We start from the raw sequence: 24016 nt of genomic DNA, 5'->3' as shown, positions 1-24016 counted from the left end.
ATTATTGGTGAAACCAGTTGAAGAGCAGAGTATAGATAGGTCTTTTATTGCTTGCAGTTTGGTTCTTGCTTTTAAACTTTGTCCCCTTGCAGTGTGCTTCATCAATGATGGTCACACTACACGGAAACTACTTTCGTGCATCTGTTAAACTGAAGAGACCGATTGCTCCCTCTGCAGGCTTTTCATTCATTAGCCTGATCGATACCAACACTGGGACTCGTACCAGGGTTTAACCAAAGATATACTGATTCCTCCCCCACTTTTACTGTAACAGGTTGTGCTTTTTCTCTGCCTTTCCTATGGTGAAACATTGTACTGCGGGTCAGCTCTCTGTCTCGGCATCTTTCTTCTTCATAAATCAAATCAAATGCTCCCCCAGCCCCCTCGCATAGAAAAACACACCAGGCGGTGCATCTTTGGAACCATATTTATCTATGTTAGCTGTCATCTTACCTGCCACTTAGCGTAGCTGCTTCATCTGGATGTAATAACATTGGGAGTGGACCGAATGCCGTGTATGTATTTGTTCGTACAGCGTGTGTGCGTGTTGGGGTGTGGGGAAGCAATTTTGAAGAAATAGGGTCAAAGGGGGATCTCTGAAGAAAAAAATGAGGCAGACAGGATCTCTCCCAGGGTTTGTGCTGCCGCAGGAAGGAGCTTCATGCTAAATGACTATAGCAAAAGAAGGAAAGTCTCTTGGAGATCTCATCACTCACAGCTAGTGCAGCCTTCAGGGCCTCTGGAGAGATGGATTATGTTACTGCAGAATCAGACGAGTGTGGGGGCTCATTTTGACTTTAACAGCATCAAACTTCAGGACCTCCACCTGGGTAGGCAGGGCGGTCTGGAGGTGCAGGGAGGAGAGGTGATATGAAACATCTCCAGGAATGTTGATCCAGCCAGCAGAGGTTAGTAGTTAATGGCTTAAATGTCCATAAAGCAGAGGTGAAAATACCAAAGAAGAATGTGCAAGTGGAGGCCTCGTAAGCACCCTTGTGGTTAAATTTAAATCATGGGATTAAATATGTGACAGGGAGTTTTAATCTCTTGGGGTTAGAGGAATGGGATGAGCGCTTGAGAAGTGCAGGAAAGCAGATGTGTGGGAAAAATGTGGCAGGTGGTGGTAATGTTTGTAACTTATTTTTTATTTTCCTGAAATAATCAGAAGATAAAAAGTCTCTAAAGACCAAAGTGTGTCCACTTTGGTCTTTAGAGACTTTGAATGCGAGCCTGATGAAATCAATGTCTTTGCAGTTTCCCTCAAGCTTCCAATCAGACCTTGCTGGACAAGTTCAAGCGTCAGCATGAAGGAAACAGCTACATCGAGTTCCCCACTGTCATGGAGCCTGCCTTCATCATCAGACACTACGCTGGGAAAGTCAAGTACGGAGTCAAGGTAAGACGAGTCTCTGCTGTCATGCAAAAGATCTGATCTGCTTTTTACAGTAGCACGTCACCACCGATGATCATCCTAGCCTCAGCGTTGTAGTTTCACCGTGTCCCCGACCCTGCACGTGTTGGTAATTGCTTATAATCTCAGGGCAGCCAACTGTAACAGTAATCCAGGATTTATGTACCATTTGCTCTGTTGCTGCCCTGGATTTACAGAACGGCCCCACCTGCTAATAGCTGCAAATGAACCCAAAATTAGGCATTAAACCGAGCACGCTGGCACAAACAGTTACGTGAAAAAAAGAGATTTTTTTTCCACTGATATCTGTTAATTTTGCTGCGGACTTCATTTTAAATAAAGTGTTAGGAGACATGTCTCCAGTGATAACATCAATTTACTGATGAAGCCAGGAACTACAGTTCGGAATCTGACATCCACTTTTCTACCTTTCGTTTGCATCAAATTGAGATTTTGATAGTCTGAGCTGTCTCACTTCACTCGAGTCTTTATGGATCCTGAAACCCTGCCGCAGATCTGCTTGTTCTGTCGACCTATTTTTGCAGTTAGATCTAATTCTCTGCTCGTTTCCCAGCTGCGTTTTGATAAGAAGCACATGTGCTGGACTGGATCGAGCGTATTGTTGTTTCACTGTATAATATAAATCCATAACAGCTGGTTATCTCAGCTGTGGAAAAATATCTTATATTTGCTCAGAGCCAGTGAGTCGTTTGGTGCAAACCGTGCAGCGAGAGCCGCAGACGTGAAATGTGCCTGACGTTGGCTCGGCAGCGAGCGCACAGCTGATTTGTTTCATATGGACAGAGAAGGGTTTATAGTTCAAGCTTTGTTATGATAGCACCACTTCAAGTTGGAATATTTCATTCCTTACAGACAGATGGGGCAGAGGGCGTGGGGCATGTGTTTCTCCACTCGTATGGATGTGTGAGAAGATTTTTCCTCACCTCGTGCTTAATGTGAAGCGAAAGGTGCATGACAACAAGCGTGAATTAAGTACATATTTACAGGCTGTAAAACTGCTTCATTTTAATTATGGCTTTGAAGATTAAAGCAATATTTTGACATTTTAGATACTAATATGTATTTGCATTCTTGCCAAGTCTTAGATGAAAATCGATGGCGCTATCATGCAAGCTATTTAACTCTATCCACACAACTGAGTAAAGAAAAGAGGTGAAACATTTGCCCATAAATAGTTGCAAACTCTGCTGCCAAGTGCCTTTCCACAGCTTTACAAACAAGAAATAAAATCGCAGCCACAGCAATAACTAAGGTCCTTGTTTGTTGTAATACTTCAGCTTTGTGCTTTCATGCTTTAGTCCTACAAAGGTTGCCTAACGTTCTTCTTTAAATGAAAGAAATAGGCTGTTACTCAGTTTTGAAAACACGTCTTTCCTTCATCCAGGACTTCAGGGAGAAGAACACTGACCACATGCGTCCCGACATTGTGGCCTTGCTCAAGAGCAGCAAGAACGCCTTCATCTGCGGCCTGATGGGAATCGACCCCGTGGCGACCTTTCGCTGGGCCGTGCTCCGCGCTTACTTCAGAGCTCATGTGGCGTTCAGGGAGGCTGGACGCAGACACACCCACAAAAAAACAGGTGAAGAACACCCTGCAGGTTCAGTATATGCAGTAAACCGTTAAAGTTAAAGGCCAGGAAAAAAAATGTTCTGCCATAATAGACTGTATATAAAAGATGGCTGTTGCAGCCACAACTTCTTTAAAAAAAAACAAAAAACTTTTTTATGCTAAATGTGACCACACATGGGTGAGAGAGTAGACTGTTAAAGCTGTTAGCTAACACTGGAAAGCTTGGTTTAGCAAGCTGCATCTGAAAACTTATGGGTGCAGTGTACAGACATGGAAACCTTCCAAAAACACTATTTCATAATCCAAAACTGTTGGCTGGGCTGTGTGTACAAATAACAGCACAGCAAGCCATGTTAGATGTCAGGTAATTATGGTATGAAGACTTGAAGTAAAAGCACTCTCTCCCCCTATAGTTGTTACGAAAGACTAACTTACCTGCAGGTGCTACAGATACTTTTATGGTGTTTTCTGCATTCATTTTCAGAAGAAATTATATTTACAGAAACTTTCGGAGTTTGTCTCAGATTACTATTTGATAACATTTCTTTGTCCAAAATGAGGATAACAGTGACTAGCTATACATTCAAATATATTAAGTATACAGGTGTGTAGTATTGTTTTCCATAAGCTAAACTGCGCATCGCAAATATTAACCAAGCTGACAGTAGGAGCTACAGAAAAATGATTGATTGTTAAGATGTGGGCCTTTTTAAATATTTGTACATGGTTAGTTGGTGTATTTACCTTATCATAATAAACTTTCTGTCTTCAGTCGGGACTCAAGTAGCCAGGCTATGTAAAAAGTGCAGGGGGGTGTGCTCATGGTTGAACAGGAGCTCGGCTACAAACTTCCACAATTGAAAATTTTGCTTTGCCTTTTGTTCGCTTTAGGAAGTTTAGCAAGGTTTTCAATCTTTTATAGATTCTGTGAGGACAGATTCGGTACCACTACAGTGGGCACCAGAGGAACTACGTCAAACCTTCAGTATTAAAAATCAATAGTCGGCATTCATAAGCATTTGACTCATGGTTTTGAATGACAGTAGGTTGTTGTGATGGAGTTGGTTCATTATTCCCAGCTTATCTACTCTCTGTGTAGATCTAACCTCCAAACTCCAAAGAGCTTAGTGACTTAATCCACTCACAGTATAACCATTATTATGTTTAATATTCCTGATAGATGCTTGACTGGACTTTACTGTCATATTTTCTCTCCCTCTCTCTGGTTTAGGGAATGATGCAGCAGTTCCCTGTGCTGTTGTTAAAACCGTTGACAGCTTCAGTTTTCTTCACCACCCTGTTCACCAGCGGAGCCTCGAGATCCTTCAAAGATGCAAAGATGAGAAATACAGTAAGTAACCGGAGTTTCCTGCACACATTCATACTAATAGACGGTGGGAAGAAAGTTGGAGAGACTTGTGTGCAGCCTCAGTTCAGTCCCACACACTGTGATTTCACCATGGATACGGTTTTGTGCTGCAAAAGGATTGTCATGGATTTTTGCAGTATTTTGTTCATACATGTTTCATGTTTTATGGATTATTAACCAAAAATTGAGACTGATCAAACTGAAATAACAGTTTGTATTAGTTATTTGTGTTTTTCTCTATTCCTCACCTTACTTATGATTTTTTGTTTTGCAAAGGTGGAATATGTGAAACAGTTTAGCCTAGAAGTGGCAGTGTTACTTTTGTTTCTTAGTGTGGCTTTCTTTTGTTTCACTTGCCAATAATTGTTACATCATCAGTCAACAACCAACCTCCATGACTGACTTGAAAGGCAAACTAGGCTTGCTGCGGGTGTAAGCGATGCTAGGCTAAAAGTGCAGCCTACACACAGTTTTGTAGCACTCTAGTCTAACTGACCACTCAAGGCACTTAAAACTACAAATCAACTATAATGAACCATATGTTCATACGGCAGGTCAGTCTATACACAGGGGTGCACATAAGTGGTCCGCAGGTGCGCATTCGCTGTCAAAATAAAAGACGTGCACCAGATATGAAGTTGCAACGCGTGTTTGCGTACATAAGATTTTCAGGAGGACAGACATTTGTTTAGAACTCTTAAAGATGTTGAAGAAGCTCCTTTAAGCAATTACTTTGGTCTTCCTCCACCTCCAAAGAAATGTCAGAAGGAGTCCGAACCACAAAAGAAGCGTGTATTCTCGGAAAAGTAGTTGCAGGAGGTGAGCTGGCTTCAAACAAATGATGAACACATAGAGATGTGGTGCAGAATATGCCGTGAAAATCCGACTCTAGCGGACAAAAACAGTGCTTTTTATATGGACGCAAACGCGCGTTGCAACTTTTTATCTGGTGCACGTCTTTTATTTTGACAGCGAATGCGCACCTGTGGACCACTTATGTGCACCCCTGTCTATACACCTAAAGCACTTTATATTTCTCATACCTACAACTGATTTAGAATCGCCAACTAGCCTACCATGCTAATCTTTGGATGCTAGTTTTTTAAATAGCAGAAAGTATTTAGGCAAGTCGACTAGTCTAAGAGAAAGAAAATCTCCCAAAAACAATACATAAACAAATTATGTGTTGAATGTCACTAAAAAGTGTAGCACTTACAAACACATTAGTTTGAGAGTCTGGCTAGTCTTAGCAGTTTAGCAGGAGTTTTGTACATGCTATCACCTACACGCTGGGATTTACACCAGTACACTGTGTCATGCAAAAGTATAAAAGCTGGCAACAACATCAGCTGCCTGCATAGGCAACCTGGTAGGCTTTGCATGGATTCAACGCAATCCAAGGCAGGTCACACATTACTGCTGGTTCCCAGGATCTGCAGTCATCATGTTTTTGTTTCATTTATTGACTGCCTGCTTTGTATATAGACTGTATAAAAGTGAAAAACAATCTCTGGGGAGCGCTGCTTCTTCTTTTCGTGTTAGTTCGACAGACTGGACATTAGGATGAGTCAGTAGCTCCTCTTGAGCTATAAATTGGTATTACGGAAAGGTACAGCTGGTCCTAGCTGAATACTATCCCAACTTCAGTAGATATACAACACAGATGTCTTTGACACAAAGCTATATTTCTTGCATATATAATCTTGCATATTGCACCCTTCACGTTCGTATGATGAGTGTTATCCTTATAAATAATAAGGATGTGGGATTTCGCTTGTCCTCATATGTGGATTTGTTTTGTCAGATTTTAAAGATAGGTTTGCAGGGTCAATATTTCAATAAATTTGAAGCCAGAATAATAGGGACCCTCTGTAAAACTGAAAGGTCAGCACTTATTTGAGCGTGCAATATTTTTTGGTATTGATCATTTAAATTCAATTTGCTAAGAATATGAGAGGCATTCTTTTGAAAATTGATGTAATTTTTGAGGTTTAATGTGTTTTATCTTCACTTATGTATTAAATGGTACTATATTGAATTGTTATGATTCATATCTAAGTAGAGTTTGGAAGGTGATCCTTGTGAAAGAGGTTTTTAAATGGATTGATTCCTTGTGAGTTAAGAAGGCACATAGCTCGGCCTAATGAAAGGAATGAATCCTGTGCTGTATAGATCATAATGGGTGGCTTGTGGTTTTGAGGCCCGGTAAACTGGTTCTGTTGCAGCCATTAATAAGAAATCAGGTATGTGGGTCACTCTGAGCTCTGGGCAGATTGACTCAGCCTAGGAGCAAAGCTCATAACCAAACATTTTCCCACGCATGAGTGATCGGACAAATGAATCAGGTCTCTGTAGACCAGAAGGGTTTAATGACACCCACGGTTTTTCTGGCCGTCCTTTATCACTCCTTTCAGCACTGATAATCACATTTGTGTGCCTGAGTGTGTTTTTGCATACTTCAAGTCATGTCATGTATCCTAATGTTGTAAAGCAGCACTTTGCAGAAGTGGGATTTAGCAGCTTTCCAGCAATGCAACTCATTTCAAAGGAAATTCCCAAGAGAATTTCTCAAGTCTTTATTTTTTCCTGTAAAAGAGAAAGTCTGATGATTTTGCACCTCGACATCTGTGGTACTAGTCATGGTTACTACAAGTAAGCCTGTGAAAACAGTCATATACTGTAATGTTTATATTTTGCTTTGAAAGAGCCTTGTTAAGATAATATCTGTAATGCCCAAATTATGGGTAATCTGGGCAATTTTCTTTTGCACCTGCTGTTTAGGGCAGCCAATCAGAAGAAGGCTAAAATAGCTTGTTTCAGATAGCAAAGCCACTCTAATAGAGTCCAAGTGGGACAGAGATACTGCCCTGAAGATAGTTGTTTGTCATGTATAAAGAAGAAGTGTGTTAGAGCAGTGAAAACGAAGAACGGTAGAGAGTTGGAGTTAGGGGATTAGTGGAGACCCTTAAGCGCTGGATCTTAATGCTGTGGCTTCAAACACGGGGTGAGTGAGATGTAGGTGTTGATAAACCCTGTGACCTTTGACTCCTTTTTGTATTTCCTTTCCTTTTCCTCCCTTCACCACTTCCTATCCAGGTATAACCAGGAAGAATCCCCGCACCCCCTTGTCAGATCTTCAAGGCACCAACGCCCTCAATGAGAAGGCCAGCTGGTAAGTTCGAGTGTATATTATTAGTATTAAATAAAATGCCTCTGTGCTGATCTTCACTCTTCCTCCCTCCCTGTAGGGATGGCTACAGCGTTGGATGTAATGGTCGCACCTCCAGGTCGGGTCGCCTCTCTTCAATGGGAAGCCCCGCGCTGGAAGAAGATGGGATCTTCCTCAATTCGAACAACAGCAAGCTCCTAGAGAGAGCTCAGGGAATTCTAATGTGAGTGACATATCACAAAGTCACAGTAGTCTTTTTGTTTGCTTGTTTGTTTTTGATAATTCTCAATCCAGTATATCACGCTGAGCACTCGAAGCGCTTTTACCCTGCAAGCATGCATTCACCCATGCACACGCAATCATACAGTGCTTTGTTCTGTGCACTTCAAGCTCTTTTATCTATCACCCACACACTCACACAATACATCAGGAGCAATTTAAAACCATTGACCTTCCAATTAGTAGACAATCCACTCTACTTCCTGAGCTTCGCCCGCCCCTGTTGGTCTAATATTAGTAGTGATACGCTTTAAATGGAGCCTATTCTGCTCATTTCCTGCTAACTAATTTTATTCTTGGACTCTACTAAAGTAGCTTTGCGTCAGTCACAGTTTTAAAAACTCCTTGGATATCTTACACTCTAACTTGGTGCTGTTCATACGCTGTCTGAATCTTCTGATTGGCTTCCCCAGTTGTAAACTGGAGGTTTAAACGGCAGATGTGTCAGGCTTCTGGTGCTGACAGCCAGATCTTCGTGCCCATTTGAGGGCTATCTGCAGTCATTAACATCATACAGAGCCAAGGAAGGAAATAGCTGTCTAAAAGCAGCCGTTTTGAGCAGACTGTGAGTCACAGGGATTATCCACACACACAGACTTCATGAATCAAAACTTTGGCATGTTTAATATAATGTCACTGTAACAGTATAGAGTATAGCCGGCAAAAAATACAGACAAGTATAATAGGCTGTCTTTAAAGCAATGGTTTTTAAGGCGCTTTCCCCCAGCATACTGTAAGGCCTGTAAGGCTGGATTGTAAGAAGGGATAAGAGAGCGTATCAGCACTAATACAGAGGAAATAAAAGATGTTAATAGCTGTTGAGTCTGCTGATAATATCTGCTAATTATAATTTCTCATGTTCAGGAGAAACAAAAACTGCAAAACTAAACCAACTCTTCCCAAGGTAAGACGCTGACCTGACACTACGCAAAACTTAGTAGGTGTTCATTCACTTCAGTGATACACAGGTTTGTAAATGATCCGGGTTTTTGTGCGCAGCACTTGCTGGACATTAAGTCTCTGCGCTACCTGAGCAGCGTGACGCTCCACGACCGCATCACCAAGTCTCTGCTTCATCTGCACAAGAAGAAGAAGCCTCCCAGCATCAGCGCTCAGTTCCAGGTCAGTGCCGCTTTCTCCCTCTGCTGGAGCACTCAAAGAATTACAACAACACTGGTGACACAGCAGACCGCAGCACGAGCACGTGCAGCAGCATCAGTAACAACAAAGAGCAAAAGTGTGATCATTTCAGTTTGTGTGTGCAGGCGTCGCTCAATAAGCTGATGGAGACTCTGGATCAGTCGGAGCCGTACTTTGTCAAGTGCATTCGCTCCAACGCTGAGAAGGTGATCGCTCCTGCAGAATAGCCTCCACTCCTCTTAGTGACCGACTGCTGGATTGTGTTTAAGCGCTCCTGTTGTTTTTCTGTCCCACTTAGCTGCCGCTGCGCTTCAACGACAGTCTGGTGCTCAGACAGCTGAGGTACACAGGTATGCTGGAAACCGTCCGGATCAGACAATCAGGTTACAGCAGCAAGTACACCTTTCAGGTAATCCCCTCCTAACGCAACTGCGCTGCAGATCCACAGCCAAAGCCATGTTATCACTATGTTGCTTAAAAGATGTTTTACTTTATTGAGAAAATAACATTTGTCATGATGTTTAGATTTCCTTGCTGTATTTAATCTTAACCAGAACTCTGTCTTCATGTAACAAAACACGTTTTTAATGTTGTATTTTCATCACAAAATGAATCACCAGAAAATGAACATACAAAAATCCTTTTTTCAGGACTTTGTGCATCACTTCCATGTGCTGCTGCCTCGGGGCACTAGCCCCACAAAGTCGGGCGTCAGGGAGTTCTTCAGACGGATCCACCTGCCCCCTGCTGGGTACCAAGTGGGCAGCACCATGGTACGAATTCTGGAAATTATAAATGGAGTCCTTCTCTCTATATGTTTTTTTAAAATGTCCCATGCAGTGGACTTCAGCAACTTCACTTTACCTAATGTTTCTGTATGATGCAGGTGTTCCTGCGCGAGGCCGAGCGCCAGCGTCTTCAGACCCTCCTGCACCAGGAGGTCCTGCGGAGAATCGTCATGCTGCAGCGCCGCTTCAGGGCAGTTCTGGAGAGGAAGCACTTTGTCAACATGAGACGAGCTGCGTGCACCATTCAGGTGAGACGCTGTGATGGGATGGGCCTAAGAAGTGGTCCAATTCTGTAGCTTTGTTCCTCTGTTCTCCTTAATGCTCGAAGGGTATCACTAATCCAGTCTGGGACTGTTTAAGCATTAGATGATTAATAGCTGTGTATTAACTCTTTAAGTGTCATGGTTCTTAAAACATAGTCTCTCCTTTTGAGATGATAAGCACTTGTGTCCTCACAGGAGAGCTCTGACCTTCAATGATGCTGCGTTGGGATATAAAGTATGATATTTGTCTTCTTGGTCTTTAACTAGCAAAGTCTCTAACACAAAATCCATGTTAATGCGATTGCATCCATATACCAGATAATGCTCCAGTGGATGTCCTGAGTCAGGCACCGCCTTTGCCTGAGTGTATTCAGCTTTCATTTGTCTTGTTATAAATCCAGAGCAGTGTGTTTTCATCTAAAAGGCCAAAGTCAGTTGCTATTTAGCTTACTTTGGTGAGCACGATCGATCTAGTGGAAGCAAAAGCCATGAAAGCTTTTGATAGGTTTTTGGTGATTTGGTGCTATACGAATAAAATTGTATGAAATTAAGTATAAAGCTACTGTATTAAATCATGACTGAATATGTTACATTTTTAATGAGTTATAAGAAAGAAATAACACGTGTGCTACAGAGTAAATACTGTGGAAAAAACGATGCAGCACTAAGTGGTAGAGAGAGGATGAAAGACAACAAATTTGCTCTTTCTGTTTTTTCTGGAAGAGTTCTTGGAGAGAAGCTGTCCAAATCCTCATGAGACTGAAAGAAAACACACCAGGTCATTCCAGAGCAGGATCCATTCAGGCACAGATAACTTTTACGAGAGAATATCAGAGCATCGAAACATAAACTGTCACATGTGGGATTTTTATTCTGTGCTTGTTGGTTGCATTTCTGCGTGGGCCTTCCAAGATTACAGTTCAAGTTTTGGAGTTGGGCTTAATCAAAATAACGTGAGGAGTTTTCTGAATCAAACATTCCTGCGGTGTCAGTCATACTGCATCATATTGATTTGACATAGTGAATGAATAACAGGCGTCAAATTTCATACATCTCTTACATAAACTGCGTCAGTTTAGCCTCACAGATATGCACATATTTTAGGTGGTCCCAAAGGGGGATGAGCATCTTTTTCTTTTAAAAAAAATATTCAAAGCTTAGCTCAACATATTCAAGGATCCCCAGCCTGACTTTTTTCCCTCACATCTATTTTGTCTCACCGTGCTTTTCTTTCTCTTTCAGCGATGGTGGCGTTTCTGCCTCTTCAGGCAGTCCACCATTGACCTGAGCGTTGAGGAGGGAGCGGCGTTGTGTCTGCAGGCGGCTTGGAGGGGTTACAGAGAGAGGAGAAAGTTCCTGCACTGGCGGGATTCAGCGATCGTCATACAGAGGAGCTGGAAAAACTGCTGCCATCGGAGGGCTCTGGCAGCTACTGCAATTCAGACAGCCTGGAAGGGATCCAGGGAGAGGAGGCGTTACCACAGAACGCACGCAGCGATGATACAGTTACAGGCGAGGAGCAGAGGATACCTCGCTCGACTCAGGTGAGTGAAGGAGTTGAGCTTGTAGGTAGTTTGAATCAACTGATTAGTGTCTTTTAAATACAGCGTGTTTATTTGTATAGTTAGACTGATGCACTGACACATTAACATTGTTGCATTTAAACAAAATGCAGCCAATGAGATTTACACAGGAATTCTAACCAGGGCTACTTTGGAGACCTTATTGCTGGTTTAAAAAAAACAAAACAGTGTTGAACTCGAACACACTTCAAACAATCCAAAGGGACACCTGCGCTATCTGTCTGTATGCACAGTCTAGGATTCACAGTTGTATCTGCTGCCACCAAGTGGTGTTTTATGTGAAAATGTGTAGAAACCCAAGTTTTTGGCACAGGAAGTAAAATCATGGTGGTGCCTATGTGGATAATAGGCTTCTGTTTCCTCACTATTACTGTTTCCAGGTTTAGAGACTTCAAGGAGCAGCACGAGAGACTTGGTGAACAAACAAGTCTGTCAGCAGCGATGGAGGCAGGAAGAAGAGAGCCCGCCTCATCCGGACTGGAGAGTTATGGCCAGGACATCTCTGCACAGCTCCCCGAAGACTCTAAGTCTGTTTCACTTTATGGAGCAGAGATGGAAAAAGAAGATGACTTGGAGCGAAGCAGGAGCACAGACGAGAGCAGCCATAAGAACCGGTCGAAACGAGAGAGCAGACGAATGAGAGAGCTGGAGCAGGCACAGTTCAGCCTGGAGCTTCTTAAAGTCCGAAGTACCAGCTTGGGGGGTTCGCTGCCAGAAGACCCGGTCCCAAACAGCAGCAGCAGCTCTCAACAGGATGAGCATCACAGACATTCACCCCAAGGGTCCCCGGCTAGTCAAGGAAGTTTTGAAGTTCTCAGTGTGGAAGACATGGAAACTGAAGGCTCCGGAGGATATAGTTCTCAGCTCAGTGTACTTCAGGAACAGCCCAAGACGCTGGATATTCAACTTCAGCAGGGGCTGAGAGATTCCAACTATAATGAAAAGCCTGTGACTGAGTTGCCAAACAAAGTGGAGGCCCCGAGGGCAACTTTTTATATTGCTTCTGACCAAAGTCCAGCTCATGAACCAAAATCTGAAAGCCCCAGCAGTTCTTACAGAGAAAGAAGGGAGTCCACGTCTCGAAGGCCTGTAGTGGTGTTGATCAGTATGCAGAAAGAGAGTCCTTTGGAAGAGGGAGAGCTGCTGGCAGCCCAAACTCTAGAAAGAGCTTCTCAAACAGGAGCACCCAATGCCCAAATGACCCCTATTGCAGGCCTTGAGATAGCATCAGACAGGGAGCAGCCTCTCGGCGTTTCCACCCAAGCCAAGAGAGACATATTTGTGGTCGGTAAGTCTTCAAAGGCTCCCTTCACTCGTGGAGAGAGTCAGGAAGGTCCAGGGATTTGTTCCGCAGAGATGGACATCAAAATTGCCCTGAAGCCCACATGCAGCGTTCCTGCCGTACTCCCCACTCTGCAGGAGAGGAAGACGATTAGGTCAGCAAAGGAGGCCCCCAGCCCGGTCCTGGACACCAAACCTCCAAAGGCCCAGAAGAAGAGCAACGCCCAGACTGTGATTGTGAACATGGTGGAGAAACCCTCTAGTACTGTGTTCTCCCCACCCAGGCGCAAGCTGCCGTTCTCCAAGTAAGTAAACTGTGCTTTTGTGTTTGTTTAGCAGGGCCGAGGCGTATATTTGCCTCTCCAGAGTGCACTGAAGCTATTTAAATGGAACGCCATGAACACACCTGCAGTGCCTCTTCTGTTTCGATTGAATGGAAGAAAACTCCTCAAAGCAAACTGTTTACCTCGTGGTCTATTCCATGGAGGGGGTGGAGGGGTCTTTATCTGCTGGAAGGGAGAATCTTTTTGAGTTAGCCAGGACAAGCAGGAGGCGTGTAGAGTGAATAGTCCCAGTGGATAGTTGCACAGTTTCATCCCTTGGAGCTGGTGAACATAACCCTTAAATATTGTGATGGCCAAAAGAAGATGCTTAAGAAGAATTGCTTAAAGAAGATGCCAAAAATCAACTCACTTAATCCGAGTCATTTTATTTTGAAAGTGCAATATGAACAGCTGCAAGCCTGCAGTGCTGTTTAAAGGCTAATGATTCATTTCCCCAAATCTGTATCACCAGTTTTCCTTCATTACAAAAAAAAGTCGACTTCATTAGCGCTTTTTAAAATGACCAGTTAACTCAAAGTAGGACCTTTTAAACTGTGGTGATTTGATGCAGGTCCGATAAGGATTTGGTGAACCAGGAACGATCTCTCGCCATGTTCAGAGATGATTCCAAGTCTGCTGGATCCAGAAGCAGAGAGGTAGGAGCCTGCAGCTTCTACACATCACTTTAATTTCATTTGCACATCGTAATTATTGTTATCTTTACTCATTCAGTTCAGACTCAAGATTGAGATTTTTATTTACTTTGAGTCAAGTTTAAGACACAAAACAAGTAAATACAAGCACGCCAACAAACACACACATACACACACAGCTGATATATTCTTATGGTTGCCTGGAAGCAGGTGGGCCGCCCCGGCCCCAAAAAGAAAGCCCGAATGTCCCGGACGCGCTCCGACTTCCTGACTCGCTGTAACTCAGAGGGGGCGACCCAGTCGGATGACGATGATGAATACTACATCCCCGCCCACTCCTGCACGCTGCCCCCCTCTCTGTCTCCCCCACACTCCCACCCCGACGCTGACTGTCACAGTGACTCCGAGATGGTAAAATACCGGGTCTGCGGCGGTCACCTGACCTCCGTGCGAGTAACCTGTCCACTTCGGTCCCCCTCTCTACCTTCTTCTCATGTGCATCTGGCCACACGACAGGGGGACGAGCCTTTTAACACTGCTAACCCCACTTTCAGTTTTTCAACGCTGTCAGACCAAAAACATGTTTCTCTGCTAAATATGGCAGCGCTGTTTGTGTTTTTCCTCAGTGCTGATAAAGGTCACTTGGTGCTGTGAATGGCCTTGCACACTGCTTTGGTGGCTGCTAGTTTGAAACTAAGTCCAAGCTTCTCGACCACACTACCGTTTTCACTTTGCTCTATCAGCTAGTTTAATTCAGATAATATGTGCTTTGCAAAAATGTCATCATCCTTAAATTATTCAGACAGGTTCTAAATGCAACAGGGTCACTTCGCTTGCATTGTTTCATTAGATACAAAATTTACAGATTTACAGAGTGAAGTGCAAAGTCATCAAGTTTTGAAAGCTCATAATTATTCGTAACCTGAACCTATTATGCTTTCCTATATTTCCTGTGATATATACTCATTGGTCATTAGTTACCTTGCCTTCTAAACTGATGAATTCATCGTGGCACAGATTCAGTACGGTGCTAGAAACACTTCCTGGAGATTTTGATCCATCTTGACATGATAGTGTCACGCATAAATGTGCTGCATATTCATGATGCTAATATGCCGTCGCACCACATTCCAGATGTGCTCTGTTGGATTGAGATCTGGCGACTGTGGAAGTCGTTTGAGTGCAGTGAGCTCACTTTGATGTTAAAGAGAGAATTTCTGCTTTGTGACGTGATGGAAGCACACTGTGGTTTTAACAAGCAGCTATTTGAGTCGGTGTGTAGCTCCAGCCCTGAATATGTAATGAAACAATGAAGGAAGCTCATATTAAACATGTCCACAGATCAAGTAATCCCTGCAAGCCTAAAGCGTGAGCTTCAGACTGCTCTAAACCCTCCATCTCAGACGTATTACAGAGGATAATATCATCTCTAATATGGTCATCTCAGCACAGAAGCCACACCCACCTGCCATTTAAACCTTTTGTCTGTGAGCGTAAGCCAATCAAAAGAAAGATGCGTAGGTCAAACACTGAACTAATGACCTACAGCAAGGGCAAGACTACAGAATGGAGCTTGGCTAGAGAAAACGGTATGTGTAACAGTGTGGAGCTAAAACTGAGCACAATAGGTTCACAATAATAGAAGATGTAAAAAACAGCTCAGTGGTATCTGTGAATGAAAATTCAACATGATAGGTGAAGCCTCAGCTTATCTACCTGTGGTTGTCCCCCTCACCATGTTAAATTACAAATCCTCTTAGACCAAACTGCTCACAGTTTTGCATCTGTCATGAAGGAAAAATAAAATGCTAAAACTCAGAATGAGTTTATTTAGATATTCTTCTTTTACAGCACTGAACGCAGACTGTCCCAGCGCAAACTTGTTTGACTCGTGTGATGTGGTCAAAGACGTTGTTCTCTCATATTCTGACCTCCCAAACTTGACCCGTCCTTGAAACAAAACATCTCGTATTGCACTGCACGGCACTGCTCCTGCATGCTGGAGCCAATTAAAGCTGGACCAGAGTAACTTCTCACTAACAATGAGATTTTCCTACACAGTCTAACACATATGACTTCTGTTTGCCTATCACACACTCTCATTATCAGGCCTGTGCATGTTTATGGTGCCGATTTTTTCAGTTTCTTCACATGAAGTTAATGTGATCATTTATTTATTCGAAGTAGTAATTTAGTAGTTGTAGTTTTGCAAATAAACTCTGCTAAAACCATAAAACTCTGCAGAATTCTTAATCAAAACATGTCACAGTCGTGTCAGCTGACAGATTATAAATATGTTTTGTGGTCTTTCTCACTCACTGTATCTTTCTCTCCAGTCGTCTCACAAAGACCAGAAGAAAATCCATAAGACCATGTCATCAGGGGACTTGGGCAAGATGGAGATCCTCAGGAAAACCTCCAGTCAAGATGGAAGGTAGATCTTCCTCAACTTTCTCTTGTCACATCTTACTTTTTATGCTAGATGTTGAAGTTTTTTGTTTTGTTTTGTTTTTTCAGCAGGATGAGAGGGAAGATGCGATTCTGGAGTAAAACGAAACACAGTGAGAAAAAACTGTCAAGGGAGAAGCAGGCCATCATGAGTGAAGTTGGAGAAACACATGGTAAAAATAAAAGCTATTCAGCATGCCACATACAGCCTCTGAGCAGATTTATAAGCACGCAAACGCTAGATGTGCTCACAATTATCTCTGAACTGTAAATAAAAATGAAATACGTCACCTGATTAGCTCTGGACAGCCTCAGCATTGCTGCTGTTTCTAGATCGCTTTCTGGATCTTCCTCTTGCTTTGTGATTTCTTCATGGATGTGGATATGCAGAGAACAGCAGGTTTAATATGAAGGATCATTGCTGGTGATGGGAGAGCTGTGTCTCAGCAGTTCAAGAGTTTCAAAGCTTAAAGGCAGAGCAACCAGGAGCACACTCGTTTTTAGTCAGTTGCAATCACATTAACAAAAGTCACCTCGAGGTGCTTTCTGTTGTAAGATAAAGACCCAACAATAATACAGAGAAAACCCCAACAATCGGATGGCGCTGTGAGCAAGCACTTGGCGACAGTGGGAAGGAAAAACTTCCTTTTAACAGGAAGAAACCTCTATCTGAACCAGGCTCGGGGAGGGACAGCCATCTGCCATCTGATGAGAGAAGACTGCAGAGAGAGATGGGCCTCTGACACAGATCACCAGGCACAAGTGAACAGGACCGATCCATAAATAGCAGCTGTGTTAAATGTTGAAAAAGACTTCCAAGAGGAGCTCTACTTCCAGAATATCCTGGTCACACCCATGTGCGGTACACACAAGTGAATAAAAACAGGATCAGAGCTGCAAGCATGAATTTGTTCTGGCAGTAAATTTGAGACATGGTGTAATAAATTTGTGAAGAGTAGAAGTGCACAGTATAGCATAAGGAATAGTCGTTTTTAATGGAAAACAAAACAAAAAAATTGTGTATTTTATTCCTAGATGAATTAAGTCTAAACCTTTGGTGTCTTTGTGTAGCAGAAGGCCCGTCTCCTCCTCACAGTCCAGATTTGGAGGCGGCTTCATCTCGGGGGGTCAGAGACAGTAAGGAGAACAAGGAGCCGTCTCCCAAAATGAAGAGACGTCGCAGCGTGAAGATCAGCAGCATCGCTCTGGAACCTGCCCAGTGGCAGAATGACGCGCTGCACATCCTCACCTCGGCCCACGACTATCGCAGCATGAACGACTTCCTCATGAAGAAGGTGAGAGGGCAAAGGCCGCACACGCCTCACTGACTCACACAAAGAGCAGTGTTTGTGTGTTTTCGCTGTTCATAGAGTTGTAAGGGTTACCTCGTAGTACGTAACGTTTAAATTCTCATGCAGCGTGTCGTATGTGGTTGTCTGTGTAAATTAAACATCAAACAGAATTAAAGGAACAGTTCACCCCAAACTCCGATTCACATATTGATCCATATAGATTATTTTGGTGTGCTTCGCTCCCTCAGATTGCCGATCTTGATTCTGAAGATGGTAAAAAGGACACCATGGTGGATGTTGTTTTTAAGAAAGCGCTGAAGGAATTCAGGATCAACATCTTCAACTCGTACTCCACTGCCCTCGCTGTGAGTCTGACACCCTCTTTTACTCTGTCATTGCTGTCACACGACCAGGAAGATTTTAAAAACCGAGATGCTGCCACTTAAACTAGATTTACATTTTCTGCGTCCTTTCCTTTCTTTTTTCCTCGCCACCAGATGGATGATGGTAAAAGCATCCGTTACAAGGATCTGTACGCATTGTTTGAGCACATCCTGGAGAAGACGATGCGTATGGAGCAGAGAGACTGGAGCGAGTCACCCGTGAAGGTGTGGGTCAACACGTTCAAGGTGTTCCTGGATGAATTCATGACGGAGTATAAGCCCATGGAGGGAACCATCGGCAGGGTAAGACCAGTAACATCTGGATGAATTCATTAAATGATAACAGAGAAATTCTTTCATAGGATATAACATCATAAAATTGCTAATCTTAAGGCATTACTGGTAAGAAATACAGAGAAAACAAATTTTGTCATGTTTGCTTTTTTCAGGCTCCAAAACGAGAACGCAAGAAGTCAAGGAAGAAGGAAACTGATATTGTGAGTTTGTTAGTTTCAAAGAAAAAATTACTTTCATACCATCAATCATAAAAAGCAGATATTGCAACCAGTTCTGCAAAGATTTAAAACAGGGCTTCACAAACCTGAGTGGTAGATACTAGGGGTGCAACGATACACAAAATTCACGGTTCGGTTCGATACTTTGGTGTCACGGTTCAATATTTTTTCGATACAAAAAAAATGTTCATGCCTTTTTAATTTGTCATTTATTAAACTTATAAATATATATTTTAACTCAAAATTACAGTTTTTAAATTTAATGTTGCTGAAACAAAAGTAATTAAAAAAATAAATCTGATTGAGGAATCACTCATCTTTGGAAAAGAGAGTTTATTACAGAGAAATGGCTCTTCCCAAAATAAAAGCAATACTATACACTTCTTCTGGGCTATATTCTCAGCAGCATATTGTAGCGGGTCAGGGCTGTTCGGGGTTCTGTTTGTACAGTTATGTTTTGTTTATGTTGCCATAGTGACGGGTGACGCCCTCTCGCTGCGACGGTGTGTCCTTCCGGGGTCAGAGGGCGCCCTGTGTGCTGCTGTTGTTGTTGCTGTGCGGTTGCCGCGCTGAGCAGTTAGCTAGCGGCAGTGTTCTTCTGCAGATGTCAATAAACGGCTGTGCTCCCTGGCTAGCTCACGGGAAGCAAGACCAACCGACACCTCCGTCTCCTCCTTGTCTGAGCTCGCCACATTGGTGTCGGAAGTGGGATGATGGTGGCACCCCATGTTCTGACCCGAGTGACTTTTCCCCGGTGCGCCAAAAGAAGGCACCTGGACATTTGCAGGACTTTGTGTGGGGTAATGGGGTCGTCGGGGACGACTGACCCCTTAGGTGGGGGCTATGTAGCGGGTCAGGGCTGTTCGGGGTTCTGTTTGTACAGTTATGTTTTGTTTATGTTGCCATAGTGACGGGTGACGCCCTCTCGCTGCGACGGTGTGTCCTTCCGGGGTCAGAGGGTGCCCTGTGTGTTGTTGTTGCTGTGTGGTTGCCGCGCTGAGTAGTTAGCTAGCGGCAGTGTTCTTCTGCAGATGTCAATAAACGGCTGTGCTCCCTGGCTAGCTCACGGGAAGCAAGACCAAACGACACCTCCGTTTCCTCCTTGTCTGAGCTCGCCACATTGGTGTCAGAAGTGGGATGATGGTGGCACCCCATGTTCTGACCCGAGTGACTTTTCCCCCGCCGGTCATGACCGGCCGGTGCGCCAAAAGAAGGCACCTGGACATTTGCAAAGTGAAAGCAAAAAACAAGCGCAAATTCAAACGCGATTTGAATATGTCACATATTGACAGTGGCTCACCGATGCCAATGACATAATTACCCAGCTACATTTCCGAAAGAATGCAAAAGCATTGACATATTTTTCCTTCCTATGATAGCCCGACGGGCAGGGCAGAGATAGATTTTGGTAACCCGACTGGAAAAATCGCTAGCCCCGGGACGTCGGGCTAGCGATTTTGCAAGCCCTGTGTTACAGGCATGGCCCTTTAAGGATGAAGCCTGATGGGAAATGTATTCGGGATGTGTGTAGCGGGACTGCCTGGTGTGTGTGTGAAGAGAGAGAGCGGAGAAGGGGAAAAAGTAACGGTTAGCTACAGAAGAGACGAAAAGAAAATAAATAAAAGGAATATAATAACTCCCTCGACAGCCAGAGTTGTGTCGGCGATGCTCGCTGTGAGTAAACTGTTTCAGCCCACTGTATGCGGTGTTCGTGCCTTAGAGAAGAAATAAAGTTCGGTGAAGCAGTTTCCTACGCCTCCTTCGATCTTTTTGCTAGCGGAGTTGACCTGTATAGTAAGCTGTTGCCGGCTACGAGTCAGTTACGGAACCTTCAAGTAACTGCCAGAGGTTTCCTTACTACGGTCGGGGCCGCGGATCTGGCGCGGTAACACCTGTATCTGATTGAGGAATCGCTCATCTTTGGAAAAGAGAGTTTATTACAGAGAAATGGCTCTTTCCAAAATAAAAGCTATACTATACGCTTCTTCTGGGCTATATTCTCAGCAGCATATTGTAGCGGGTCAGGGCTGTTCGGGGTTCTGTTTGTACAGTTATGTTTTGTTTATGTTGCCATAGTGACGGGTGACGCCCTCTCGCTGCGACGGTGTGTCCTTCCGGGGTCAGAGGGCGCCCTGTGTGCTGCTGTTGTTGTTGCTGTGCGGTTGCCGCGCTGAGCAGTTAGCTAGCGGCAGTGTTCTTCTGCAGATGTCAATAAACGGCTGTGCTCCCTGGCTAGCTCACGGGAAGCAAGACCAACCGACACCTCCGTCTCCTCCTTGTCTGAGCTCGCCACATTGGTGTCGGAAGTGGGATGATGGTGGCACCCCATGTTCTGACCCGAGTGACTTTTCCCCGGTGCGCCAAAAGAAGGCACCTGGACATTTGCAGGACTTTGTGTGGGGTAATGGGGTCGTCGGGGACGACTGACCCCTTAGGTGTGGGCTATGTAGCGGGTCAGGGCTGTTCGGGGTTCTGTTTGTACAGTTATGTTTTGTTTATGTTGCCATAGTGACGGGTGACGCCCTCTCGATGCGACGGTGTGTCCTTCCGGGGTCAGAGGGTGCCCTGTGTGTTGTTGTTGCTATGCGGTTGCCGCGCTGAGCAGTTAGCTAGCGGCAGTGTTCTTCTGCAGATGTCAATAAACGGCTGTGCTCCCTGGCTAGCTCACGGGAAGCAAGACCAAACGAAACCTCCGTCTCCTCCTTGTCTGAGCTCGCCACAATATTAAACATATCAGGTCCCCATAAGGAGAATCATGTGCTAACGGCTGTCTAAATGACTCGGGTAAAGTTTGTAGCATGCATGCTTGTTGTTTTTGTCTGCTTCCACTTGTCTTTGCACTAGGATGATGTCGGCGTAAATGTGCAGTCATATTCGTTGTGTTCCCACTAGTCCTGTCAGCATTAATCTCGTTGAAATGATGTTAACGCCACAACACGGCAAATCTCCGTTAACGAGCTACCCCTGCATGGGGCTAGACGGCCAACACGTTAACGAGCTAACTGCGCTAACACACTAGTTCCCACCCATGTAATTGAGCATTGCGTGGCACATCCAACATACTGTTTTACTTTAGTCCATGACGCGCTTACCTTCAGGGTCATACTTCACATGAAAACCAAAATAATTCCAAACGCCAGATCTGAATGAGGGTGGGGGAGGTTCAATTTGCCATGTTGCAAGGATAGCTTAACTTCTGTCTCGCTAGCTTGCCCTGCGCTCTTCCTTCTGGCAATGCTGTCTGTGTTGAACGCTCAGTGGATCTTCGCTCGACAGTGCAGCCTAGGCGGAGTAGTCGAACGCAGATTCACTGAGCGCTCAACACAGACAGCATCGTCAGAAGGAAAGTTGATAAAATAAATTACAAATTTTGTATTGTTCAATACATATGCGTACCGAACCGAAAGCACTGTATCGAACGGTTCAATATCGATATGAGTATCGTTGCACCCCTAGTAGATACAGACATCTTTTATATGCAGTCTCTGCTTCATATGTCAACTGAGCTGACTGGCAGGTCTGCTGCCCCCTGCAGGTGGAGGAACACAACGGCCACATTTTCAAGTCCACTCAGTACAGCATCCCCACCTACTGCGAGTACTGCTCCTCCCTCATCTGGATGATGGATCGAGCCTGTGTCTGCAAACGTAAGCACTACACACAGAACACATCTGTCCAAAACACACATTTAGGAACTGAAGTCAAAGCTCCAGTTTACCCTGCCCAGGACAGGTCACCAGGATACCACCCTGGAGACAGGCCTGGGGTAGGGACTCGAGAGCGAGCCTCTGTGGCTCAGCTATGCTTAGTTAAAAAAAGCTCCTTGGGTCCGCCCTCATGTGGAGGGCACAGGAGGTGCTGTAGGATTTTTTTGTTCCAGCTTTCAAAACTACTTTGTGGTTGTCATTGGGGAAAAAAGGTTAACTAACCAGAAACCCTTCAGCATGGTGGGGGTACAGTGTTTTAGCTTCCAAAAATAAAAATGAAGACCAAATAACGAAGGAAGTGTTGCCATGTGTCAGTGCCAAATTATCCTTATTAGAGCCTTATGTTTATTAGAGCAATGTCACAAAGTGTGGCTCACAAGACTGTTGAATTCTCAGTTTGTTAGTTGGCCTCGAGGAGATAAAACATCACATCTAAATTATCTACAGTCCATCCACCCATATACACATCCATCCACCTTTTTTGTGATGCTTATCTGGGTAAAGGTTGCAGGGGCATCAGTCTAAGAAGAGGTACCCAGGCCTCCTTCCACCCATCCACCTTCTCCAGCTCTTCTCAGGGAATGCTAAGACGTACTTGAGCTGGCCGAGAGACATAACCTCTCCAGCATGTCCTGTGTCTACCCTGATTGTTCTCCCAGTGCGCAGGAGTCATCCTTATCAGATACCCAAACACCTCAATGTGAAGGAGCAGCAGCTCCAGTAGAGAGCGGGGTCCACCCTAGACAGGTCGCCAGTTTATTGCAGGACTAAAGCAGAGGCAGACAGCCATTCACACATATGGCATATTTATCATCACCAGCTAACCTGACACGTATATCTTTGGACTGTTGATGGAAATCCAGGGAGAGCTCATGCAGACTCATGGAGAAAGCAGGACATAGTGGATAGTGAGTGGGTAGATTTGAACACAGGACCTGCTTGCTTGGAGGCAACAGTGCTAACCACTGCACAATGTTTCTGGTCTTAAAGTGAAATATAAACAGGTGCAGCAGGCATTTTTATCTTTAAAACTGCAGGGATAAGAGCTACGTGCATAACGTCTGTTATCTTAATGCAAAATCATAGTGAGGTGACACTTTTCAGCACTGTTGCTTTAGTTTTTCTGTCAGTAACTGTCAGCTGTCCGCTGGTCAGTTTAAAATCAAGCATTAAGCTGTCTGCCCAGGATCTTTCTCTCTCTCTCTCTCTCTCTCTCTCACACACACACACACACACACACACCAGCCGCAGATCCTAATGTTCTCCTAACTCACTTACCACACCACTCACACTCAAAACTGTGTAGTTTTTCTTTCCACTCACATGGCAGTCCTTACACACACACACATACGCAAAAAACTAACACACTTTCCCTGCGTGCCTGAGTGTCTGCAGAATTCGATTAAACCTCCCTCTCCTTTCATGAGTCCGTCTTCGATCTAGTTACAGAGCTCCATCTGCACTCTCTGAGAGCAGACATCCCATCCCGGCTCTCTGCCGCCTCCACGCTTGCCCTAGCCTTTGAGGTGGTAAATGTCTACAGCACCGACTGCCGCTGTCGTGACTGTGAGGAGTTTGTAGAAATGCCTCCCGTCTGATTGTCGTTTGTTTTGTCTACAGTGTGTCGCTACGCCTGCCACAGGAAGTGCTGTTCCAAAATGACCACGAAGTGCAGCAAGAAGGTAGGTGGAGTTCCTTTTTTTATGTGACACTTGTTTTAAGATGACACGGGTTCTCTCCGCCGTTCAAAATATGTAGCCAACAATCGAAATCACAGCGCAGTATAATCATTAGCTAAAATAATCACCTTTTGCCCTTTTG

The 24016-nt window shown here is 44.2% G+C and overlaps 1 protein-coding gene across 12 annotated transcripts in view; it reads left to right on the top strand.

Annotated features, from left to right (window-relative positions):
- LOC113026413 (unconventional myosin-IXa-like) overlaps positions 1-24016 on the top strand; it is a 161463-nt gene that overhangs the window by 128456 nt on the left and 8991 nt on the right. For 8 of the 12 annotated variants that reach the window (XM_026175186.1, XM_026175185.1, XM_026175178.1 and 5 more), the window contains 23 exons: positions 1255-1396; positions 2817-3012; positions 4234-4353; positions 7468-7543; positions 7620-7763; positions 8684-8723; positions 8819-8941; positions 9085-9165; positions 9258-9368; positions 9610-9732; positions 9846-9995; positions 11253-11554; positions 11974-13179; positions 13769-13853; positions 14058-14261; positions 16187-16284; positions 16368-16471; positions 17370-17593; positions 17839-17955; positions 18088-18276; positions 18423-18470; positions 22024-22135; positions 23816-23877. In XM_026175186.1, the coding sequence (XP_026030971.1) occupies positions 1255-1396; positions 2817-3012; positions 4234-4353; positions 7468-7543; positions 7620-7763; positions 8684-8723; positions 8819-8941; positions 9085-9165; positions 9258-9368; positions 9610-9732; positions 9846-9995; positions 11253-11554; positions 11974-13179; positions 13769-13853; positions 14058-14261; positions 16187-16284; positions 16368-16471; positions 17370-17593; positions 17839-17955; positions 18088-18276; positions 18423-18470; positions 22024-22135; positions 23816-23877 (4057 nt within the window). The remainder of the gene's footprint in view (positions 1-1254; positions 1397-2816; positions 3013-4233; positions 4354-7467; positions 7544-7619; positions 7764-8683; positions 8724-8818; positions 8942-9084; positions 9166-9257; positions 9369-9609; positions 9733-9845; positions 9996-11252; positions 11555-11973; positions 13180-13768; positions 13854-14057; positions 14262-16186; positions 16285-16367; positions 16472-17369; positions 17594-17838; positions 17956-18087; positions 18277-18422; positions 18471-22023; positions 22136-23815; positions 23878-24016) is intronic. The other 4 variants (XM_026175183.1, XM_026175179.1, XM_026175180.1 and 1 more) reach the window with 4 other exon arrangements.

Source organism: Astatotilapia calliptera, chromosome 7, assembly GCF_900246225.1.
Source record: "Astatotilapia calliptera chromosome 7, fAstCal1.2, whole genome shotgun sequence".
Taxonomy (NCBI): Eukaryota; Metazoa; Chordata; class Actinopteri; order Cichliformes; family Cichlidae; genus Astatotilapia; species Astatotilapia calliptera.
This window is presented reverse-complemented; position numbering and strand designations above follow the sequence as displayed.